This window comes from Squalius cephalus, assembly GCF_949319135.1.
Source record: "Squalius cephalus genome assembly, chromosome: 17".
NCBI classification, from domain to species: Eukaryota; Metazoa; Chordata; class Actinopteri; order Cypriniformes; family Leuciscidae; genus Squalius; species Squalius cephalus.
This window is the reverse complement of record NC_137138.1, coordinates 17,072,587-17,098,639: the sequence shown is the minus strand read 5'-3', so window position 1 is coordinate 17,098,639 and position 26,053 is coordinate 17,072,587. Positions and strand designations below refer to the sequence as shown.

The 26,053-nt window shown below is 38.8% G+C and overlaps 1 protein-coding gene across 6 annotated transcripts in view; it reads right to left on the bottom strand.

Annotated features, from left to right (window-relative positions):
• cadm1a (cell adhesion molecule 1a) overlaps window positions 1-26,053 on the bottom strand; it is a 279,212-nt gene that overhangs the window by 54,724 nt on the left and 198,435 nt on the right. For all 6 annotated transcript variants that reach the window (XM_079898242.1, XM_079898244.1, XM_079898246.1 and 3 more), the window contains 4 exons: window positions 16,496-16,642; window positions 8,324-8,476; window positions 5,625-5,762; window positions 1,109-1,267 (listed from right to left, as the gene is read on the bottom strand). In XM_079898242.1, the coding sequence (XP_079754368.1) occupies window positions 1,109-1,267; window positions 5,625-5,762; window positions 8,324-8,476; window positions 16,496-16,642 (597 nt within the window). The remainder of the gene's footprint in view (window positions 1-1,108; window positions 1,268-5,624; window positions 5,763-8,323; window positions 8,477-16,495; window positions 16,643-26,053) is intronic.

Below are 26,053 nucleotides of genomic sequence, written 5' to 3'. Positions count from 1 at the left end.
TGGTCTGCGGCTACGCACCTCCATTAAAGCAGAGTGCAATGCACTATGTTGTGAAACTCTGCCCATAATTAAAGTTTTGTGTGACTTGTGCCACAGTAGACCTTCAGTTGGTTCAGACTTAACCGGCAAAGCCTTCATTGCCGTCGTGCATCGATGAGTCTTGGGTGCCATGCACTCTGTCGCCGTTTTGTGGTTTGTTGTTCCTCAGATTACTGTTGGTAAATACTTGGAGCAATCCACAAGCCTTGTCGTTTCTGATGTACTAGCCATAAAAATTTGGCCCTTGTCAAAGTCACTCAGATCTTTATTTCTGCCTATTTCTCCTCCAACCAACACATTGATTATAAGAACTGATTGTTTGCTTACTATCTAATGTACCCAGACCTTAAAATGTAGCCTTGTTAGGAAATGATCAACGATATTTGCTTTACCTGTGACTGGTCATAATATTTTGGCTCATCAGTGTATAACTTTAAATATATTTAAATTACTATTTGATATTCACATAATAAAATAAAATAAACAATATATCTAAAGATATCACTTATATCACATATACATACACATATACACACACTACTACTAATATTTAATATTCACATTTTTTATTAGATAATAGTAAATCTATATTTAAAATCCTGTCCCCTGCTCACTCACATTGCATTTAAAAAAATAATAATACAACAACATAAAACATAAAAAAACACTTATCTATCCAAAGATGTCACTTCAAATTCTTTTCACATAATATAATATTAATATTTAAATCTATATCTATATTTAAAATGCTGTCACTGAACTCCGCTCACTCACATTGTAGTTCAAAAAGTAAATAAATAAAAGAAATAACGCCATTATCTACCCGGAGAGATCTTTTAAATATATATTACTAATACTTAATATTCACATAATATAATATATAATTCAAGAATATAATATTAAAGATTTAATTAAATAATAGTAAGTCTATATCACATTGTCCTATAGAACATTTTGTACTGCCAAAAAAACCTTTATCTATTCAAAGATATCACTTTGAATTAACAAAATATAATTTTAATGAAATAACAGTAATATTATATTACATTTAAAATGTGGGCTCACTCACATTGTACTTCTAGGTACTTCTGCGCCTGGAAGTCCTTGACCGCTGGATGGTCGACAATGCAAACCACAGGAACCCCATCATCCTCTCTCGTGACCGTAAACCTCAGCCAGCTCGTCACAGTGAACATCCTGTCATATGTGGTCTCCACTTTAGACTTGCCTGTGAGAAACAGAAACCAGTGAGAGACAAAGAATTAACAGCTTTCATTATCATCTCTATCAAGAAACCACGGGTGGCTAAGTGTATTGAAGTCCACAGTATATGTTACACATCCTGTGAGCCATAAAACAAAGCAGATCCCTTAACGTATTGCACATATGTGACATATGGCGGCTCACTGCAGCTTATCAATGACATGTGTACAGTAAATGGCCCCCTGCAGCAGCACCTGAAATGTGACCATATGGGAGGGGCCATGTGGCCGAAAAACAGCCCTAAACCGCTTCCTGTCGAGGCTTGTTATGCAGCTGTCACTCATTGGCAACTGTGTGGGCTGTGATAGTGTGTTTGTGCTTTATGAAGTGAGATATAATGGCTGTAGTGGACGCATCTGACCCGTAGCCCTCCTTCAGCATGCATCAAGTGGGCATGAAGAACACAAAAGACTCGAAGTCATTGTGCAGCTCCAGACAATAGCCTCGCAGCACCGCACAGACCTCCATCACTCAATTACTGCTCTGGCCTTGTGGAGAGAAACAGGCGTGGGTGGAAAGCGAGGAAGGAAAAGAGAAGAGGTGAGCGAGAAAGCAAGAGAGAGAGGGACCTATTGTCCTGTTTGTGTTTTTGTGAAGAAAAAAAAATTCCACTTGACCATTAAAAAATGAATTCAATGTGGGAGTGACAGACTAAAAGAAAATAAATACAAAAAGTTGAGTCTGACAGAGGGTAAAAAAATTACACTTTATTATAGGTGAAGTTTATGAACCTTTTCAAAGCGGTTTCATTAAACACTCCCCCACCTTCCGCAGACAGACTTGTACATTCAATGTTGGACCCCACTGACTTTCATTATATGGATAAAAACACTTCATTCTTAAAACTGTCTTCTTTTGCTTGGGAAGTTTTGGAACAATGTGACAGTAAAATTATTTGATCATGTAAAAGGTCATTTATTCCTGTGATGCAAAGCTTAATTTTCAGCATCATCATTACAGTCTTCAGTGTCACATGACCCTTCAGAAATCATTCTAATATGCTGATTTGGTCCTTAAGAAACAGTTATTATTATCAAAATTAAATCATTACACTTGCTTACAGCAAATCAGCAATAAAGACTTGTTTGGTCCGTTATTGCCATTTATGTGTGGTTTCTATCTTTTTTTTTTTTTGCAGTTTATATGTAGATTACATCTATCGTTTGACTATTATAAATGTTATCAATAATCCACAATGCTAATTTTACCAAAAATCATAAAAATGCCCGGAAATGGCACTGCTGTGTGGAAATCTGGACATCTCAACACTCCAGATGTTTTTTTTTTTTTCCTGACAATTCCTTGTCTTGAGCATTCATTCTCCCTGCATTCAGCATTATCAGCAATGAATGAATAGTCAGACAATCATATCTCAAATAAGAGAAGACACAGAGCTCATTGAGAGCCCAGAAGCACATCTATATTCTCCCTCACAATGCCACAGTCACTGCTGATAAAGAGATAATCACAGGTCAATCACTGTCATTCAGGCATTTCTTCATTTCAATAACATCTCCCTTTTTGAAATGCAAAGGAGCTCTGATTAGTCCCGATCTGCAGCGATACAGTGGGCTGAATATCAAAAGAGATCCTGTTCCCTATTGAATTCACCATTTCTTCAATTTTTTTTGCTCTATAATTTGCCCTCCACTTTTTCCCCCCATTATTCAAAACCTTCCAATGGAAAGTCACTCCCTCGAAGAGGGCAGTCTAGAGATCTGGGGCCAATCGTGTATTTAGCAAACTTCCTTAAAGCCATTACAAATTCTGAATCAAGCCATTGTGTTTCAGCTGAGCTTAGTTGGCTAATTAAAATGAGATTATATTTTTAAGCAATGACACAATGAGCAGGCCGTTGTCGTCTGACAGGAAGAAATTAACAACTTATTTTTTCTCAATGTTTATTCAGCTTGTCTTATGAGACAGGTGTGTATCAACAATGGAGCAGGATGTAAAACAGAAGTACTAAATGCGGCACAGAACACGAATAAGACTGGGAAGGTTGTGTTTGCGTGAGTGAGAGGGAGAATGAGGCAGTACATCATGGGGGCGGCTGAGTTTACATTCTGGGGCTGTATGGGTGTAACCTTTAAATGATATTTAAAAAAGCCTGATTATCCTAGAGGTAATTAGGCTGAATGATAAGGACATTTAATTAAAAATAAATCCGAAAAGGCGCAGGGGCCAAAAGCAATTTCCAGCCAGTGAGTGCCAGCGTTGCACTGCTTGTGTCAGGAGAGGAGTCCCTCGGTTTCTTCGATCGCTTTCAACTCCTCCATTCAAACCATTTCGCTATACAAGAACAGAATATTCATGTCCTGCTGTCCATCTCACAGAGACGAACTCCTTCTTCTTTAGCGCTACATTTGTCCAACTGTCCAATAATATATTGATGTTACATAAAAACAAAACACCCACTGACAAATGAACAGAACAATGCTTTGTAATAGCTGCTGAAACTCCCAGTGGAGAGAAACGGAGACCCCTGGACTGAGCTTATCGCTAATTACCAAATGAAAACATCCATCCAGGACTCCAATTTAGCCGTCTCATTTTGGGTAGCTGTTATTAGGACAGCTTATATGCAGTAATTTGTACATAATACGCAAATTGCCTGTGTCTAGACGACTGCGGGTCAAAGGTACGGCCTCTCACTCACCCTAACGGAGCGATATGGAAAATGAGCCGAGCTTCTGTGAGGAGCGTTCAGGTAAACAGATGTTGAAAAGGAGTTGCTGAGTTTATAATTAGTACTGTTATGACAATTTCACAAGACATTCAAAGATCAATAAACAGACTAAAGTATGAGGAGAAGGGGTATGTCAAATGATAAATGTACTGTACACACTACCGTTCAAAAGATTGGACACACTTGAATGAACTTGTGTTTCTCATGATCTTAAAAACTATTTGATCAAAATGCTTTTGCTTTAATACTTGAAATGAGTTTTGTAGACAAATATTTTGTGCCTATGTAATAATTGAATAAATAACTAAAATGTATAAATGAATACACACACACCCCAATTTAACAATTTTGGTTACTACTTTCAGTCATTTCATAGTCTTGATGACATTACTCTTATTCTACAATAAAACAAAACAAAATAGTAGGAGGGACCAGACTTTTAGAATATAAGATAATGACTGTTTTCTATTTTAATATATTTTAAAATGTATTCTTATTCTTATTCTTGCTGAATTTTCAGCAGTCATTACTCCAGTGTTTATTGTGTAATGAATAAGCCTAAAGCTGAAATGAAATGCAAATTCACGCCTGTAGAGTAGAGGGCGCAGTTCAAACAAACCTTTCAGTTCTGCTGCCATTCTGGATTGCAGAAGAACAGGACGCAGAAGAAGAAAGTTTAACACTCTTATTTCAGCAATAAAAAAAAAAAGAAAAGAAAAAAAAAATTAAACATATATGATGTTTATCTAAAGTCAGTTTTGCTTAGTATGTTTGAATTGGATCATAGAAGATCAGCAGCAAAGACACATAATAAAGTGAGATTAAATACATACTGTATGTAAGTATATGAGTGTAATTTAACATTTAATTATTGAAGGTTTGTGTTATATTATGATTTTGCATTTCACTGTTTTTATTCATTTTGAGGAATACTGAATCTTTTTGTGCAAGTGAGATGAGTAAATGCATGCTCACATTAAGTCTAGAACTACAATAACCATCATATTCACACAGCACCTCTGACTCCCCATTTCTCTCAACATTGGGACGAGAGAGGTGTCAGTCTATAAATGGGAAAAAGTAACTTGTGATACTTATTTTAAAAAGTAACTCGGATATTTTGTTGTAAATTACATAGCTTGTGTTATTTGTAATGCATTACTCCCAACACTGCACATAATCCTTCAGAAATCATTCTAATATGCTGATATTATTTATCAATGCTGAAAAAGGAACCGTGATTATTAGGATTATTTGATGAATAGAAAGTTCAAAACAGCATTTATTTAGAATGGAAATCTTTTAGTAATATTATCGATGTCTTTACTGTCACTTTTGAACAATTTAATGTGTCCTTGCTGAATAAAATCAATTTCTTAAAAAAATAAAAAAAAATAAAAACTGAATCCAAACTTTTGAACAGTGGTGTACATTAATGATCGGCTAAGCATTATATAAATGTAACAATTTGTGTTGCTAGTATTAATAAATGTTGTTATCTAGTGTTTTCAATTAAAGTATCACTTTTCAATATATAAATTATCAGAGGAAAGTGCACCCGCTATGGTTTGCAAGGCAGAGAGAAAACCTGGTAAACACCTTGTTTGTGTGTACACAATGTGACTTTACCCACCCTGTAGCTCTTTTTCTCCTTTCATCCATCTGATTGTTGCGGCGGGTTTGCTGCCCATGGAGGTGCAGGTTATCTCCGTCTCGTTGCCCTCGCTGACGATGTCCTCACGGGACTCTATGATTGGGTTTCCTGGTGGGACTGAGAGAGGACAGACAGATTTTACAAGGCGGTCTGTAAATCAAGCACCACTATAGTCACATTCATCCCAGGGTGCATTGATAGCCAACACAGACACTAACACTGAGGGATGGACACGTCATAGAATATGAAGGGGTGAATGTATTAATTCTCGTTTACAAATGACATAAAGGAGGGTACCCAGGCAAAGTACATACTGTGATGAATCAGAGGTGACTACAACACGATTAGTAATGGAACATCTTGTGCAACAGAAAGCAACACAGCCAGTTGACTAGACTAAAACTACTAGAACATTATACACTGACCTGGCTAATTGTGAATGTTCACAGGCAATATGTAACAAGGATAACACCCTTCTTCAAGCACTGCAACACAGTGATCTAACCAGACATGACGTGACAACACTGCGACGTGATGCAAGTATCTTTTCCATGTTAATCAGAGTTTTTGTTCTAACCAGCCGTGACAGCGAGTGACAGGGGTTTCTATTTTAGAAAAAGGTTTCTATTTTTGCAGCATCGTTGTTGTATTATAATGATAATCTCAGGTAATGATTATGTGCTTTATTTCATCTTAAAAGGGATGAAAATGTGAATTTGAATGTCATTTTGCATAACCTTACTACCAAAGTGAATAATTCACCTTAGATCTTGAAAATAAAAGAATGCTCAAACTGTGAACAAACAAGTGTATTCTATGACAAAGATTGTTTCAGTAACTTAAAGGATAATTCCGGTATTTAACACTGAGTCTATTTTGTAGTTTGTTTTGGATGAACTAGAGTGGTGGACAAAGAAATTTTGACAATGGTTCCTGTCTCGACTTTTTGACTATTTTAGAATTGCCCATGACCGCTTTAGAATGGGAGTCAATGGCCATGCACAAACATGTCCTTAAAACAACCCTTAACGTTCGTTTTCAAAACTGTGCAACTCACCGAGTGGTTAGTGGTGTTCGTTGATGATTAAAAACAAATATATCGGCGCAATGTATGATTTCAACCCATCAATCCGAGCGAAAAGACCTAAAAGACTAGTGTAGTAATATCAACGAGCAATGAGTCCTCCAACGGAAATCAATGGGATTTTACAAAATGCCAAATAAAACACGACAGAAACTGTATTTCGCTACGCTACTTGTTTTGGAACATCAACGAACACCACTAACCCCTCGGTGAGTTGCACAGTTTTGAAAACGAACGTTAAGGGTTGTTTTAAGGACATGTTTGTGCATGGCCATAGACTCCCATTCTAAAGCGGTCATGGGCAATTCTAAAATAGTCAAAAAGTCGAGACAGGAACCATTGCCAAAACAAACTACAAAATAGACTCCAAGTGTTAAATACCGGAATTATCCTTTAAGTAATTATTTTTATTAATGTTAAAATCATTTGATATTTATTAATTAGATAATGTATTTCTTCATTTTGTTGAATAAGAGACTCTGCCCACACTCTCTTCTGATTGGCTGTGATATTTGATTGATTTCGTTGCGTCATGTAGCAGTGTCACGTCTGTTGTGGACAGATATATTTCTTGTCGCTGGAATCTTATCACATTGCATCTGGTTAGGACACTCTTTAAAACTTCTCTAAAGGCTTCCGATTCATATAGGCGCTCAGTTGGATATACAGTGATAACATCTTTTCCAAAAAGACCTTACTTTCCAGGATAGTCACTACGTCTAAAATGCTTACCTGAAAAGGTCACATTAATCCTAAAACCTTCTAGCTCTCTGGTGTAAATGTGAGACATTATTTGGACAGGGTAATTCAGTGGTAGAGATTTCTTGTTCCCCCTGAGCAGCAGGGTTCCATTCAAGCATTCAGCTTGGGCGTCTGAAGCTCTGGAACCAGCCACTCGATTGCATTCAGCGAGCTCTTTACAATCCCGCTTCCCTCAATATCCACCCCGCACCACTAAACTCTGCTCTCAAAACGGAATAATCACTTTTAAGTGCGGGTGATTTTTCCATGCAGTTATGTCAAGACGCAGAACGCAGCAAAGCGTTCATATGTACACAAAGACACACACGCACAAACACATAAACAATAATTCCGCTGAATGGCCCAACCATGCGGCTGAGTCCTCAAAGGAAGTAGCAGGTGAAGTGTTTGTTGAGTTTTTAAAGAGATTTCAGGAGCCCTTCCAAACAGCAGTGAAAGTGTGTGTGTGTGTGTGTGCATGTGTCGAACACTGGCTCCATTCTGACATACTCCATTCTGACGTTCAGGATCTGGCTTGGCCGCATCTCAGGCCTTCTGTTTGGTGAAGATGAATGGCTATATCCTGATTCTACACTGCTGCAGCATCTCATAAAAGCTGCTCCACTCTAGTGATTGATCATAAAAGGATTCCTCAGAAAACAAAGAAGCCCTGCATGTGTGTATCTGTGGGTGTTTGTTGATGCGGCAAGTGTCTTATGGGAAATCTTACGGTCAAAACAAAAGGTTCAGTTTGTCTAGTCCAGTGGATCTCAACCTTGGAGGTCATACCTCTATGTGGGGTCACCAGAGATGCAGGGGCTGTATATATAGATGTGTGCATGAGTGTTCATACTTAGCACAGTGATGTCGGCGTAGGCTTCCTGTGGGGGGTCTGTATAGAGCTGGCACACGTATCTTCCCTCGTCTGAGAGAGACACGTTGGATAACGACACACGCAGCTCGTTGTCTGAGAAATTGACCAGCTGGAATCGAGCATCTTTCAGGGCTGGAGGGTCGATAGAGAAAGACAGCAGATGTTAGAATGAAAAGTCACATCTTCACACTTCACTTCCATTACAAGCAACAATAGAAACATGTAGGAGATAATTAGCAGTATTTTTCCCATTTGAAGTCTAGATTGTTTTTCCACTAAGGCAAATAAAGGCAGCCATAGGCTTCTTTTAAGCTATTGCTTATAACTGACAACAGGGGAGTGTAGCAAACGTGCAGGCTGAAATATATTCTTCAGATTAGTTAATAGGTGCTCCATGGGAATAGCCAAAGTGATTGAGATTGCTTCACATTGAGAAACACGGGCGCATCTATTTCTAGCATCATCTGACCTGAGCATTGTATCACTGGGGTTTGAAACAGGGACAGTATCCATGGGACATGCCATGCTAGACCACTGTGACATCTAAGTGCCTTTTCATTTTAACACCTAAGAGAAAAAAGTTATTGCTTTGTGGTGAGCATATACATTACGCGAGTGTTTCATGAGCACTTTTGTCTCTGTGGACTTTTAGCAAGTATGTTCCAAAAAAAACAACGCTCATTTTCTCAACCAGCAATGTCCAACAGTGGATACATGCAAATTTTGGATTAAAATGGACGTAATTTGACAGTAATTTCAATATTTTCACACTTTTTGCACAATGAAATATTCTGTTTACACTTGATATTTATCTTGATCTCTTTGTTTTTCTAAACACATCTCATATTTCATCTGAAGCATGATTTTTATTGGCACTGTAAACCTTACCTTAGTAACCAAGTATACAAACTAGGCACTTGCAGCAATATGGGCACTATGACCGGTTGACTCTTTTTTATCATGGTAGCATTACATTTTTCAGAAATTTGAGCTACATTAGCTCTTCTGTGTGATCAGACCAGTAGGGTAAACATTTGCTCCCTACATTCATTAATGTGCCATGACCCTGATGCCAGTTCACCAGTTGTCCTTACTTGCACCACTTTTGTTATTACTAAGTCATACTGTTACATACTACATACCCCACATGACTTGTCATTTTGGAGATGCTCTGACACAGTTTTCATGCCATCAATATTTGGCCCATGTCAAAGACATGCAAGCGCTTTCGCTTGCCCATTTGCCCACTTTGAATTGTGTCCCACCCAATCAAAAGTTGGTAATTTTCCAATTAGATGTATTAAATAATTTAATAAACAATAATACTTATAAATGTCTCATCACACTATTTCTTTATTTATTTAGTTAAAAATATGATTAAATGCAAGTTTCCATGGTCAATTGCAGGCGGTTTCTTAGTTTTCCCTCTCCCTATAGGTGCATATCACAAACTTACCAAAATTAAATGTTAAATATGATTCGTCTTGTTCAGAATGTTGTCTTTACAATGTAAAGTTGTAAAATTTGTAATAATAAGAGTTGCACATTTGTGGAGTTGGATTTGGAAATAGTGAAGCAGATATCAATCAGTTAATACTTTAAAAAGCCTAAATTGTATATCCCAATTTTACTACTGCTGCTGCTGCTGCAAAAAAAACAACAAAAAAAAACAAGTCTAGCAATAAATCCAGGCAGGTTCTTTCACGTGAACTGAGAAAGACTCTTGATTATGATGAGTTAATCTCCGTATTTAATCAGAAGTTCCGTCGTCTTAGGCTAATATTGCAGGAGGATATGTAAAGGTAAGAACAAACATTTTCTCAATGTTTATAAAAAATAAAATAAAAACACCTTTGTTTATAGTTTTTTTTTCAGTGCTTTTTTCATTGCTCATTTCAAAATTAAAGTCATGGCAACATGTTTTTAAATTAACTCATAAAAATAATTTAAGCAGTTCAACTTTCTTTTATAAGTTATACTAGATTGAACTTGATTTTTAAGTAAAATAAACTATAAAAATAAATGAAACTGCTGCATTATATTTTTTTCTTGGTAATTTGGTGTGCAATTTCAATATCTATCGCAGAAGATTTTTAGCATGGTAATGATATGACAATGTTAACTGCTACGCTGCTGCTGAATTGCTGCTGCTGTTGATTATTGCTGTTGTTGTAGATTATTGCTGCTGCTGCAGCAAAGCAAGTACAGGAACTTGCTGCTGCCAATACATACGCCGATATGCTGCTGTGAGTGTGTAAGACATAGTGCTGCTGCACAAATAGCATATATCAATTACCCATAGCAGAATTATACAGGTGGACCCAGGGAAGTTTTAGACTAGGGTTTTAGACTAGTTTTAGGCTATAGTGAATGGTAACCAGCCATTTAAATGTTGAGCAGCATTGGCTGCAGATATATAGTTAAGAAAAGCACCTGTATGTTTGTATTGAATATGGCAGGCACTTCCTCAGATTGCAGCAGATCAAGTTTCAACGTGACTGTGAGAATCTCACGCTGATCCTGACGTTTCTTTCTCCCAATTACGTGGAGGAACGGAATTTTTTCATCCCAGAATAATGAGGAGTCCATTAGGGCTCGCTTTGCCTGTGTGGGAGGCTGAGCGTGAAAAGTAAATGGTGCTGAGAGAGAGAGAGCGAGAGCGAGAGCGAGAGAGAGAGGGAGAGAGAGAGAGAGAGAGAGAGAGAGAGATGAAAGGCTACCGGCAACCCCCACCCGCCCCCCACTCGCCGATAAATTCCAGGCCGATCGACAGACCATATAACTCGCGCATGCGTTTGTTCTTGTCCGCAACAGCCGAGTTCAAAGGAGCACAAAAAGAGGACCATGAATAAATAAAGAAATAAATAAATAAAAGGCGAAATAAATAAAGAAATAATCGGGCATCATTAGAGATTTTTGAGGCGATGGGATCATGAAAGCAGGCCCTGATGGCGCGGGGTGTTGATTGTTCTTGGATCCAGCTGGTTAGCCATGCTCTTTCACTTCCATTCAAAAGAAAAAATATCCAGAGAGATACAAAGAGAGAGAGAGAGAGAGAGAGAGAGAGAGAGAGAGAGAGAGAGGGGGGGGGGGGGGGGGGGGGATAAAACATATTGCTCTACAAGAGCTGAAGTCTCTCTGTGCAACAAAAAAAGAAAAAGATCTTCACCATTCTCTATTACGAGCAGGTTTATTATGCTTTTTTTTCCCCCGTGCGAGCCCCCTCAAGCCCACTGTCCGAACGTGCCGCTGTCATCCACAGCGTGGGAGATGCCGAGGAGGACACGCTGGAAGACTCTGCTGCCAAGGCAACACATTTCTCACCTTTGATCATGATGTCAGGGCGGCGTAGGCTCAGAGCGAAAATACAAATAAATAAAACATTACGCACATGTAGTTTTTACATCTATATTCCACTGAACGAAAGTGCGTGCACAGTTTATTCAGGTACATGTCTGAGCTTGGGAGTAATAAAGCCACACACTTCCAAAATAAAATGTGCGGACCGGACCATCAGCAGCGCTATGATCTCTAGCAGCCATTGTGGTGGTCTTTGTTTTGAAACACCAAGCACCGCGCCTTTCATTTAGCAGCCGCATAATGTGCGACTAATTAGAGCAGCCAGAAAGCGGGAAAGTGGCTGTCAAGGGGAGGGCAGGCAGAAGCCAATGATTTAATTCAATTTATTGATTGGGGAAATGTGAGGATTAAAATAAACCGATAAGGTGCAAGAAGCCAAACCGGTTAATAATATATTGTGACTGTGCGTCAGGTGGAGAGACAGCAATAATTAGAGCATTATGAAAACATGAATAAGTGTGGTGTCAGCTCTAATTGGGAAATAAGAGGGCAAGAAACTAGGGAGCCCATTTCAGTGAGGCGAATAAAACCGGGTAAGCTTTGGAAGTAAAGAAACACCCCTTCATTCAGGAGAATAATTGAGAAAAGATATACAGGTAACAGACTGATCACGGCCTATTTCACCGGTATGTGGGTCAATGAAAAGTAAAAGTGCCCATGACAAAAAAAAAAAAAAAAAAAAAAAAAAAACTAACAACTGTTTAAACCACATGCAATCATGTACTGTATATATTATATTATATTTATTTATTTACATTTACATTTATTCATTTAGCAGACGCTTTTATCCAAAGCAACTTACAGATGAGAACAATAGAAGCAGTTAAACTAACAATAGGACAACAATATACAAGTGCTATGACCCTTCCCAGTTTATTCTAACGCAGTACGTGTACTTTTTATTTTTATTTTTTTTAAAGATAATATATATAGAATAGAAGATAAAGTGTTAGCATTAATGGATCAAGTGTTGCCGAAAAAGATGCGTCTTCAGCCGTTTCTTGAAAATGGACACGCTCTGGTTGAGTTGGGCAGGTCATTCCACCAGCATGGAACAGATCAGAAAAAGGTCTGAGAAAGAGATTTAGTGCCTTTTTGAGATGGCACCACAAGACGGCGTTCACTTGCAGAGCGCAAGTTACTGGATGGCACATAAGTCTGAAGTAATGAGTTTAGGAAAAAGGGAGCAGAGCCAGTGGTTGTTCCGTAGGCAAAAGTCAGTGACTTGAATTTGATGTGAGCAGCAACTGGCAACCAGTGCAATTTTGTGAGGAGAGGAGTGACATGTGCTTTCTTCTGCTTGTTGAAGACCACTCTAGCTGCAGCATTTTGGATATACTGTATTTGTATATATATATTACATATGTGTATACTGTGTATATAAAAAACTTTTTATACCATTTTCAAGAAAAATTTAATGCCACGTGGTATAACCAAGTAAAAAAAAATAAAAAAATAATAATTATATGCATTTTCTATTTTTACACAGTTTTTCAATTGGTATTCAATGAGGAAAAATAGACGTGCCAATTAGGTAGTAAAAAGTAGCCTTCATGACAGGAGGTTGAAGGGGAGAGATCAGTGACTGCAGTCAAAATAGAAAGTTGCAGGTGTTTGGATAATACGCACCAATTATTCATTCCCAATCAGACCAGGAAAAAGATAAATGGGGTCAATTTTGATTTCATGTTAACTTTAAATGAGAAAAGTATGCAAAGTGCACAAACAGGCAGAGGTAAAAATAATATGCCTTCAGGACATTCAGACAAAATTTACATGCTCACTCTAGTTTATGTTCTGAAAAAGAGGAAGATGAACAAAGTCGAAACCTTGAGGAAAAAAAATCAGTGCTTTGTGACCCAAATAATAACAGCATGTCTGACTGCATACATGCCCTCTGCTACTTGCTGTAGCTTTTTCGGACACAGCGCCGGACATGATGACAGCAAGAGCTTGCAGGGCCCCAGGAGGTTGTCCCACCGCCATGAGAGGGAACGTTTCTGTCGGCCAGCTACATCCAGCGCGCTGTGGGAGCGGTGGAGAATGAAGCTCAGCGTGGTTTCCAGTCTCTTCTGAGGGTATGCTGCCCAGTAAATCAGCTTCTCTGCCTGACAAAACCCTTTAAAGCTTATCACCCTGAAAAAAGCATGGACAAATGCTTTTGCACTCCCTGTTCCTTTTTTGCTGTTTGAAATGGTCTTTCATTTGCTGGGGATTTTTACAAGGCTTTAACCTGTATTATGTTCTCAGACTTTCATTTGGGAAGAGGGGAATGCTGGTTCCCTAGTTGGCGAACGGTGATGTTTTAATTCTCATCACAATAAGTGTTGTAACATATGCGGACAGGCATATATAAATCGGGCAGCATATGTCATACAGGAATCTGAAAGGCTCAGGAAGTAAAAAAAAAAAAAAAGAGAGAAAAGATTACATGCAGCAAGGACAAAAAGACAATGCGAAATAACACTGTCACACCTTTGTGTCCTCTCAGCATGGCACATTTCACAATAGAAGACTTGAAATATCATGGTAGCCCACATGCACTGCTACGTAGCGATTTCAGTGAATAAACCTGAAATTTGTCCGACCTCATCTCAAAAGATGACATAAAGAGACATACTCGTCATTAGAAAACATTTAACGCCCTTTACATGGGTCTTGTGGCAATGTTCTTCAATGCATCAAACTCAAAGTATAGTCAGATATTGTAATGCCACATTTAAAAATGGCCCCATTTGCCACTGACCTCCTAGAGCATGGCCAATGAACGCGGGACAATTTGTATGATGGCCAGTGAATGCCGGACAATTTGTATGACGCGTAGAATGTCCGTCTGCGCAATAACGGGTCCAACAATTTCACCCCGCTAATGATGTTTTAGAGTACAAAGCAACAGGAAATTACTCATCACATCAACTTGCACACAGTAACCTGTAAATCGCCCTTCTTTGACATTATCTGAAACATCTTTCACGTGGAGGTCAAAGCAGTGCCCTGACGTGAGTCATGTGAAATGGACTTTGCTGTATAAACATAATAAATTAATAAATGTTGCTTTCTGCTCGCACTAGGAGGGGGGTGTAAGAGGTGTGTAAAGAGGAGGAGGAGCTTTAGAAACTCCACAGTGGTTAACACCTCCTGCTGAACTAGTGCTGAAGACTGCCAAAGATTCTTACAGTTTCCTTTTTTATCTTCACATTTTCTTCACCTACTGAGAAGCCAAAAGCTCCAAAGAGCCTTTCCATTCCAACTTGCTACAACCTTAGGAATATAAAATGTCTAAATTTAGTCTAAATTTGAATGTCCACTTTCTAAAACCCATTTTTGGAAGAGTTCTAAGTTTTGTGGTTAAAATATAATATTTTTTGAGGGCCGTATACACTCAACCTCAGTTTTTGCTTATATATATATATATATATATATATATATATATATATATGTGTGTGTTTTTTATTATAAAATAAGAACTTTTTTAGGTGAGAGACTTGAGCAAACCTATTCCTTATTTGCTTCCAAAAACTAGCAAAGTAGTATCAGATTCTATTCAGTTTACATATTTAAATATAAATCTTTAACCTAAAATATAGAAAACACAAAATAATTTAAAAGGCACATTACATTATAACGTAATAATAATGGACAAAACAAGAAAAACATGCCTGGTTCACTGCTATTAGGTAGTGGACCACTTGAAGCAACCACAAACGAGATGTTGAAGAAAACTTTCTTTGTGTATCAATGTATTCTATTTTCTCTGCTTATGTCTCCCTCACTTTCTACCGCTGACTCTCAGTCTCATTTCCTTTCCTTTGCTCTTGTGCTCCTCTTCCGAATCTCATTTGTATTGTTTTCTCAGGTTTAATCCTAGAAGCTTCAGGACACATGCTGCTTCTCCTAAATGGCAGCAATCAATTTTGATTACCGGCCACGGTTACTTTGAGAAGAGCCCATCAAAGTTTTATTAAGAAGACGGGTGATAATTACAGCCTTGCACGGACCAAAAACCTGGAGTCTGAGCCTTGCTAATGATTGGAAGCTGAGAGATAAAATGACGGTTCAGAAGACCTTAATCCAAATTCTGAGAGGACCAGGCACACAATTACTTTAACCGTTACTTGACGAGGACAGTCCCTCAGGTGTCTGATGGCTCTCCCGTTCACTCCCCTTGGCTGGGACACTCTTTAACCACAGTGGCGTTTATGGAGAAAGAGATGAAAATGAATCGGTCTGGCACCTCGGCGAAGCTTATCATTATTTCAGAGAAAAGAAATGAAATAAAAAGGACAGACCTTTCCGGAGACCGTTTGTGGAGACAGGCGTATATTGTATATTGACACCACCTGATATGTGCCGGATTGAACTCTGACTGAACTCGAAAGCACTTTGGAACTACTTAAAAATGCTTCCTGCTGCAACTTTTTGCGCAAAGAAAATACCATAATCAAAGTGCTTTTCTGCATATGACATGGGACTGGCGGGTGCAATATTTCATAGAGGGGTGGAAGAGATGAAACCCTTTAGAAAGACTCTGCTATAATTACACAGTGCAGCTGTAGGGAAATATCAGAGCGGTCTTGGGTAAGATGGATCACATGATAGCAAGGCAAATCGCTGAAAAAAACATGCCCTCACCAGCCAGCTGGGTCTCTCTATCGACTGGCCTCAAAAGCGCAGTGGATTACTCTGATGCATTAACACTTCGTCTCCACTGGGGAGGCTTCCTGGGGACACGTGGCCTGTTTGTGTGTGTGGGTGTGCAATGCATACAGTATGCTTATTATGTGTACTCACGTCTGACATCTTTGAAGTATATGGTCTGTCTGTTGGGGTTGAGGAGCTGAATGACAGAGTCGTCATTGTTTTTGACTCGACAGCTTATGGTGGCTGTCTCCCCCTCCACTACCGAGATGTTGTCCGCTATGAGATTCTGGCTTTGTACTGCAGAGGGACAGAGAGAAAGAGAATTGAGTTGGAGACTGAAAGAGAGGCAGGTTTGAGGTGATGGCTGACAATGCCTATTGAGTAAAATATGTTAATTAAGTTATTTAAAAAAAACAAAAAGTCAGTAGTCATCCATCCATACATCTAATAATGTCTGCTATCCCTCCATCCATCCAATAACTTCTGCCATCCATCCATCCATCCAATAGTGTCTGCCATCTATCCATCTTATAACTTCTGCCATCCATCCATCCATCTTATAACTCCATCCATCCATCCATCCATCCATCTTATAACTGCTACTCATCCATACATCCATCCTATAACTTCTGCCATCCATCCATCTGGGGGCAATAGACAAAATGAAAAAAAAAAAAAAAAAAAACCTTGGAAAAATGGCACTACTGTCCATTTCCTTAAAACAGAGATGCAGCCCTGCATCATCTAAACCCACAATCTCACACTTACATGAGTGCACAATGAAGAACAGGTGGAAAAACACAGCTAGAGTGGGTGTGAATATCCAGCAGAGTGTGAAAGTGTTTCCCCCTCTCTTTCCTGCGTAGTGTGTGCATCATGAGATTGCCTGTTTTCATGTTACACATGCTTGGTCCAAATCCCCTCTCTGGATGAGATCACCATGTGATAAGAGCTGCCACTGCCACAGAAATGGAAGCTACAGACCTTGGCCGGTTGACCCAAAGCTAAAGTGTATACCATTAAAGAGAGGATAGTTCAACCAAAAATTAAAATTCTATAATCATTTACAGGATTCACCTTCATGTTGTTGTTTAAACTTGTATGACTGACTTTCTTCTATGAAACACAGTATTGATCACTGAGTTGAAATTAAGTACCTGATCAATCTGATTCATAAACAAATTAGAATTGTTCAGCTTTTTGAAGTAGATCTGTGGATTAAAAGGAACAAGTCACTTATAATTTACACCTTGAATTACTTTTTTCCTGAATGTGCCAGCAGAGCTAAAGCAGATGGGAAGAAATTCACTGAATAACGAACTAATTTCAGTCTAATTCTGACACAAAGCTATTTGGATGGCAAACAGAATTCAAATATAGTATAATAAATCATACGGGTAACTTGTATACTAATTTTATGGTGCTTTTTTAATCTAAATTGCTTCCAATATATTGAAGAGAGACAAACAATTTACTCACACACAATTTTTGAACTGCTGAACTGTCCCTTTAAGAGCTAGATAATTCACTGCAACTTAAATGGGATAAAAATAAATAAATAAATAAATAAACTAAAAGTCTAAAATAACACCCCACAGCTGCCTACCCTGCAGAGCTAAGAGGAAATCATGAATAAGCTAAAGCTGGAGATAAATAAATATATTAATGTGAAATGTGACATGACTTTAAGACACCATCAAGTGCTAATTTGCATGCCTCAGTTGTCAGGCACCTCTAAACAGCCTTGTCACTTAAAGCAAAAGGGAAGAAAGCAATCAGATCGTGTGATGGCGACAGATAAGGGGAGACAGTTTAACAAAACTGAATTCAATCAGCCTGCCAGTAGCACAAAGTCAAAACAGACCAAAACAAATAAACCTTGTGCGGGAGCGACTTCCTTAAGACTCGTCAAAGGGGATGAGGTGTGGATTGAGAGGACTAGATTGGAAATGCAAATAGAGAGACTGTTTATCCCAGAGAGGGGTTACGGATGAAGGTTAAGCACGCTACTGTGGTTGTCACGGAGACTGCGCTAAATACTGGCCAGTCCGTGGCCGTTCAGCTAGTGGGTGGTAATCATGCTAAGTGACAGAAGATGCATTGAAAGGGTAAAACATACATGAACACGTACAACAGCCCTGTTTGGCAAGCTCAACAGGAAAACAAACACGCTTTTAGCATGTTAAAGCTAGCTGAGGAGGGGAAGGAGACTAGCAAGGAACAGAATACATAATAAATTAAAACACTGCAATTTTAATTTATAACCTTATAATTACCCCCTAGGGTCGACAATCGCGCCAGCGCGATATGCTCGCTTTTTTTTTTATCAGTTCAAAAGAGGTTCATTTTGCTCTGTTGACTTTGATATTACAAACAGGTTTCATACATCAATCGATTCTGTTAAGTGTGTATTATTTTTGTGTATACTCACAATAAAAACAAAGTGTTGTGCTTTTTGCCAAATAAAGAAAAATAAACATGATGTGAGTTCTGCTTTCTCTCTGTCAGAAGTCCATTCTGAAACGCGTCCGAAAATGAACAATAACTCAGCGAATACTCAGTCAAACAGACATACAGACACACAGGCATGAAGCTTGAATTCTCCTCTTTTAAATGAAGTAATTTATATAAAAAACAAATATCCTCAGTTCATGTAATCTGTAAGAAAAGAGCGAGATGTCAGTCGTTCTCATCTCATCTAATTATTTTTAATGTGACCCCGCCCACGGAGAGCGCGCGCTATTCAAACGCAAATGACTGAGGCAATCCTGCAAACTTGTTAAAGCCCCCATATCAGCTCAAGAAAACACAAGTTTAATCAGATCGTTGTACTTGTTTACACCGTCTCGCGGCGCTGTGAGGAATAATACTATCGTAATAATAATAATGGAAAATGTACCTCAGAAGTGCTGGTATTTCGAGGAGCAATGCATCCTGAGAATACTGTAGTAAGTTTTTTTTCATTCTCAAGTGAATCGCGTTTCTGTGTGAATGAATGAACGGCAGCCGCAGAGATGCGCGCTGTTTACCACAGCTCGCAAAAAGACAGTTTAAATTTGAATCGCGTTTCTGTGTGTGAATGAATGATGATGTTTTAGCAAACTGTATTGCTATACTGAGATGAGTAAAAATCGACTGAAATATGTTGAAATAAAATGTAGGCTAATTGTATAAGCAACGTATTAAACTGCAAATTAACATTTATATGTCCTAATATTTCATAAAAACAACGTTACAGTCAGGCGAAATATGAAAGACAACATTTTGTTGACTAGATTTGGGTACAGTTTTTAGTGTAGAATATACTGCCACATCAAATAAGCTTTTGTTTAGCAATTTCTGCTCATATGTTATATATATATATATATACAGTGGTGGTCAAAATTGATGGCACCCCTGATAAATATGATAAAAAATGGCTGTAAAAAAATAAATCTGCATTGTTTATCCTTTTGATCTTTCATTAAAAAAAATCACAAAAATCTAACCTTTCATTGAAGTAAAAGAATTGAAAGTGGGGGGTAAATCACATTATAAAATAAATGTTTTTCTCCAAAACACGCTGGCCATAATTGTTGGCACCCTGTTATTAAATACTTTTTGCAACCTCCTTTTGCCAAGATAACTGCTCTGAGTTTTCTCCTATAATGCCTGATGAGTTTGGAGAATAACTGACAAGAGATCAGAGACCATTCCTCCATACAGAATCTCTTCAGATCCTTCAGATTCACAAGTTCATGTTGGTGCTTCTCCTCTTCAGTTCAGCCCACTCTATAGTGTTCAGTTTAGGGGACTGGGACGGTCATGGCAGAAGCTTCATTTTGTGCTCAGTTACCCATTTTTGTGTTGATTTTGATGTTTGTTTTGGATCGTTGTCCTGAAGGAAGATCCAACCACGGCCCATTATAAGATTTCTAGCCGAGGCCGTCAGGTTTCGATTTTTTATCTGTTGGTAATTGCTAGAATTCATAATACCATGTATCTGAACAAGATGTGCAGCAAATAAATAGGCCCACAACATATAAGATTCAGCAGTATATTTAACCGTAGGCATGGGGTACTCTTCATCCCTGTTTGCACCAAACACATTTGCTGGGTTTGCTGCCAAAAAGCCCTTTTTTTTGTTTCATCTGACCATAGAATCCGGTCCCTTTTGAAGATCCAGCCGTGTCTGACAACTGAATATGCTGGAGTTTGTTTTTGGAGGAGCGAGGAGGATTTTTCTTGAAACCCTCCCAAACAACATGTGGTGATGTAGGGGTTGTTTGATAATTTTTTTTAGGCTTTCTGACCCCCAAGACTCAACTAATCCCTGCAATTCTCCATCTATGATCCTTGGAGAGTCTTTGGCCACTCAAACTATCCTCCTCACCGTCCATTAATACAGTATAGACACACGTCCACTTCCTGGCAGATTCGTAACATCTTTAGTTGATTATGACTTCTTAATTATTGCCCTGGTGGTCAAAATGGGGATTTTCAATTCTTTAGATATTTTCTTACAGCCACTTTCTATTTTGTGAAGCTCAACAATCAATTTTGCTGCACATCAGAACTATATTCTTTGGTTTTCCTCATTGTGATGGATGATTCAGGGAATTTGGCCTTTGTGTTTCCTCATATATAAACTCCTGTGAAACAAGAAGTCATAGCTGGACAATTTCATGTTCCTAGTCACCCTGGTGTGCTTAAAAATGTAAATATTAATGGGAAAATACTTCAGAGATATTTTTCTCATAAAAAATTCTAGGGGTGCCAACAATTATGGCCAGCGTGTTTTGGAGAAAAACATTTATTTCATAATGTGATTTACCCCCCAATTTCAATTCTTTTACTTAAATGAAAGGTTAGATTTTTGCGAATTTTTTGAAGGAAAGATCAAAAGGATAAACAATGCAGATTTATTTTTTACAGCCATTTTTTATCATATTTACCAGGGGTGCCATCAATTTTGACCATGACTGTATATATACTATTTTTGTCAAAAATAAAGTCATCAACTAAGATGTTAGCTGTTCCAATGTTGGCTATATTCAAACTAATGAATACATATGATAAAATGTAGGCCTATAATCATTTTTTTACAAAGAAAGAGTACACTTGAAATATTGTTGAAATTGTAATTATTGTTGTAATTGTAACCTTTTTAATAAAATAGCAAAACATATTTACAAGATAGATGTAAGCAAAATCTTAAATGGTCAATATAAGTCTTCTTCTAAATATATCTTTTGTCCTTGCATTTATTCTTGTGGCTCAGTCAGTGTCACACCTGAATGAATGGCTAATTATGCAAGACATTACGCATAATGGGTGGGGCATTGTATTCTCAGGTGTAAACTAATCCTCCTTTTCAAGCCTCTTATCCCCCCACGAAAAATCCCATAACTCCAATCTTGGCTGAGCACTGGAATATTTTGAACTTAAATATAATATTGCTCAAAAATTAATTAAAATGTTGAGTGTTCGTGATAAACCAACTTCGATGCAATTAGCCAGTTCTGTGTTTACTTTGCACAACTCTGGGGTGATGAGCTGGATGCCATTTTGTTGTGTGGGATGAGAGGGATGATTTGAATCATTGGTAGACCTCCCGAGACTCCGCACATCTCTCCTTTACTTCAAAAAAGTTTTGCACAAACTTTGGCAACAAATCTTGGTGAGATGTCATTTAACTATGTATGGGCTGGAAAGCAGATGTTTACCCTAAAGCATCAGGAAAAGATTAGGTCTATATATATATATTTAAAAAAAAAAAGTACTAGAGGAAAAAACATGAACCACTAGAGTATGCCAATGAGTCAAACTCGATGAGGAAAAAAGGTAAATGTGTTAATTAGATTCTGGCATTCTCACTGCTGCTTTTACATCTTCAAAATCTTATTTATTCCATCAAAGGAGTAACTTTTTCTTTGACTTCTTAGAATTTGTGTTAGCAAGTGTTTTGCAAGCTTAAACATTGTACTGAAAATATTATTTCATGCCATAATATTTTTTAATAAATATTTCTTTAAATTTTTAAAACTTACATTTTTTTAAACGTTTTTATAAATATTTTAAAACTTTAACCCTTTAAGGTACTACTCAACCGTTTGGTAGACCCCACTTTAAGTCACTATATTTAATTGAAAAATGCATCAAGCTTAACTCAACCTGAATGAGTCATCTCTATTGTTTGGTGTAGTTGTGCAATGCTAAAAAAAATCCACTAGATGGCGCTGTGTCTGTGAGCAGCATGCCTTTTTATTGTTCCTTCAAACAGCATGTGACACAGCAAAAATTTACTCATCCTTTGATGACGCATATCGGCGGGACTTTTAAAGGTAAAACTATTTTGTTGACATATTATCGTTTCAGAGGAGATGTTAAACAGAATTATGTAACTTAATTAAACAAAAATAAGTCTTATAAGGGTCAAATAATTTTTTCAAAAAATGCTCTACCAAACGGTTGAGTAGTCCTTTTAGGGTAGAGAAGTTAGCTAATGTTGGTAAAATTAGCCAATGTTGGTAAAATTAGCTAATGTTGGTAAAATTAGCTATTTACAATGAACAAAAGGGTTAGTGTTGGTAAAATGATACATTTGATATTATTAAATTACATATTTGATGAGAAATATTTGATCAATATAGTATATAGTATCAATATAGTATCTCATGGGCTCAAGATACTATCTCGTGGGCTCAAGAAAGTAACTCGTGGCCTCAAGATAGTAACTTGTGGGCTCAAGGTAGTAACTCGTGGCCTCAAGATAGTATCTCGTGGGCTCAAGATAGTAACTCGTGGGCTCAAGATAGTAACTCGTGGGCTCAAGATAGTAACTCGTGGCCTCAAGATAGTAACTCGTGGCCTCAAGATAGTAACTCGTGGGCTCAAGATAGTAACTCGTGGGCTCAAGATACTAACTTGTGGCCTCTAGATACTAACTCGTGGGCTCAAGGTAGTAACTCGTGGCCTCAAGATACTGTCTTGTGGCCTCAAGATAGTAACTCGTGGCCTCAAGTTAGTAACTAGTGGCCTCAAGATAGTATCTCGTGGCCTCAAGATAGTATCTCGTGGCCTCAAGATAGCAACTCGTGGCCTCAAGATAGTATCTCGTGGGCTCAAGATAGTAACTCGTGGGCTCAAGATAGTAACTCGTGGGCTCAAGATAGTAACTCGTGGCCTCAAGATAGTAACTCGTGGCCTCAAGGTAGTAACTCGTGGCCTCAAGGTAGTAACTCGTGGGCTCAAGGTAGTAACTCGTGGGCTCAAGGTAGTAACTCGTGGCCTCAAGGTAGTAACTCGTGGCCTCAAGATAGTAACTCGTGGGCTCAAGGTAGTAACTCGTGGGCTCAAGGTAGTAACTCGTGGGATCAAGGTAGTAACTCGTGGGCTCAAGGTAGTAACTCGTGGCCTCAAGGTAGTAACTCGTGGCCTCAAGGTAGTAACTCGTGGCCTCAAGATACTAACTCGTAGTCTCAATATAGTAACTCGTGGCCTCAAGATAGTAACTCGTGGCCTCAAGATAGTAACTCGTGGCCTCAAGATAGTATCTGGTGGCCTCAAGATAGTATCTCGTGGCCTCGAGATAGTAATTCGTGGCCTCAAGATAGTATCTCGTGGCCTCGAGATAGTAATTCGTGGCCTCGAGATACTATCTCGTGGCCTCGAGATAGCAACTCGTGGCCTCGAGATAGCAACTCGTGGCCTCAAGATAGCAACTCGTGGCCTCAAGATAGCAACTCGTGGCCTCAAGATAGTAACTCGTGGCCTCAAGATACTAACTCGTGGCCTCAAGATAGTAACTCGTGGCCTCAAGATAGTAACTCGTGGCCTCAAGATACTAACTCGTGGCCTCAAGATAGTAACTCGTGGCCTCAAGATACTAACTCGTGGCCTCAAGATAGTAACTTGTGGCCTCAAAATAGTAACTCGCTGCCTCAAGATAGTAACTCGTGGCTCAAGATACTAACTCGTTGCCTCAAGATACTAACTCGTGGCCTCAAGATACTAACTCGTGGCCTCAAGATAGTAACTAGTGGCCTCAAGATAGTATCTCGTGGCCTCAAGATAGTATCTCGTGGCCTCAAGATAGTATCTCGTGGCCTCAAGATAGCAACTCGTGGCCTCAAGATAGTAACTCGTGGCCTCAAGATACTAACTCGTGGGCTCAAGGTAGTAACTCGTGGCCTCAAGATACTATCTTGTGGCCTCAAGATAGTAACTCGTGGCCTCAAGATACTAACTCGTGGCCTCAAGATACTAACTCGTGGCCTCAAGATACTAACTCGTGGCCTCAAGATACTAACTCTTGGCCTCAAGATACTAACTCGTGGCCTCAAGATACTAACTCGTGGCCTCTAGATACTAACTCGTGGGCTCAAGGTAGTAACTCGTGGCCTCAAGATACTATCTTGTGGCCTCAAGATAGTAACTCGTGGCCTCAAGATAGTAACTGGTGGCCTCAAGATACTAACTCGTGGCCTCAAGATACTAACTCGTGGCCTCAAGATACTAACTTGTGGCCTCTAGATACTAACTCGTGGGCTCAAGGTAGTAACTCGTGGCCTCAAGATAATGTCTTGTGGCCTCAAGATAGTAACTCGTGGCCTCAAGATAGTAACTCGTGGCCTCAAGATAGTAACTCGTGGCCTCAAGATACTAACTCGTGGCTTCAAGATACTAACTCGTGGCCTCAAGATACTAACTCGTGGCCTCTAGATACTAACTCGTGGGCTCAAGGTAGTAACTCGTGGCCTCAAGATACTATCTTGTGGCCTCAAGATAGTAACTCGTGGACTCAAGAAAGTAACTCGTGGCCTCAAGATACTAACTCGTGGCCTCAAGATACTAACTCTTGGCCTCAAGATACTAACTCGTGGCCTCAAGATACTAACTCGTGGCCTCAAGATACTAACTCGTGGGCTCAAGGTAGTAACTCGTGGCCTCAAGATACTATCTTGTGGCCTCAAGATAGTAACTCGTGGCCTCAAGATAGTAACTGGTGGCCTCAAGATACTGTCTTGTGGCCTCAAGATAGTAACTCGTGGCCTCAAGATAGTAACTCGTGGCCTCAAGATACTAACTCGTGGCCTCAAGATACTAACTCGTGGCTTCAAGATACTAACTCGTGGCCTCAAGATACTAACTCGTGGCCACAAGATACTAACTCGTGGCCACAAGATACTATCTCGTGGCCTCAAGATACTAACTCGCGGCCTCAAGATACTAACTCGTGGCCTCAAGATACTGTTTACTATTGTATCATTAAAAATGTGCCATGAAGTGTTTTGCAAGATTACATTTTAATTCAAAATTCATTTTAATGTCTTAGTTTTTTGGCTTTTAGGAATATGTTGGCCTTACTGTTATCTATAAGCTAGTGTGCTCCAATGACACAATTGGCATTTAGACACTCAGGCACTGTGCACGCACACAGTCTGCTCCGGTCCAGAGACACAATAGCACAGAGCGGATCTTACGCGCGAGTCAGTGCATACCGGAACACATATCGGATCCATTTGAATTCTGCAAGGAATGCTATATTTTAAAGCGACATGGCGGAGATTAGGAGGAGAAACAGTAAGAGATTAGGAGGAAACTGCGGTTTACTGAGCTTAACGGCTCTGGCCGAGCTGTGATATAAACTAAACGCTATTGGCTATTTAAAAAAGGGGAGCTGTTCGATATGTCCCGCCCTCTCTTCCTGTTTCAGTGGAAGTTACC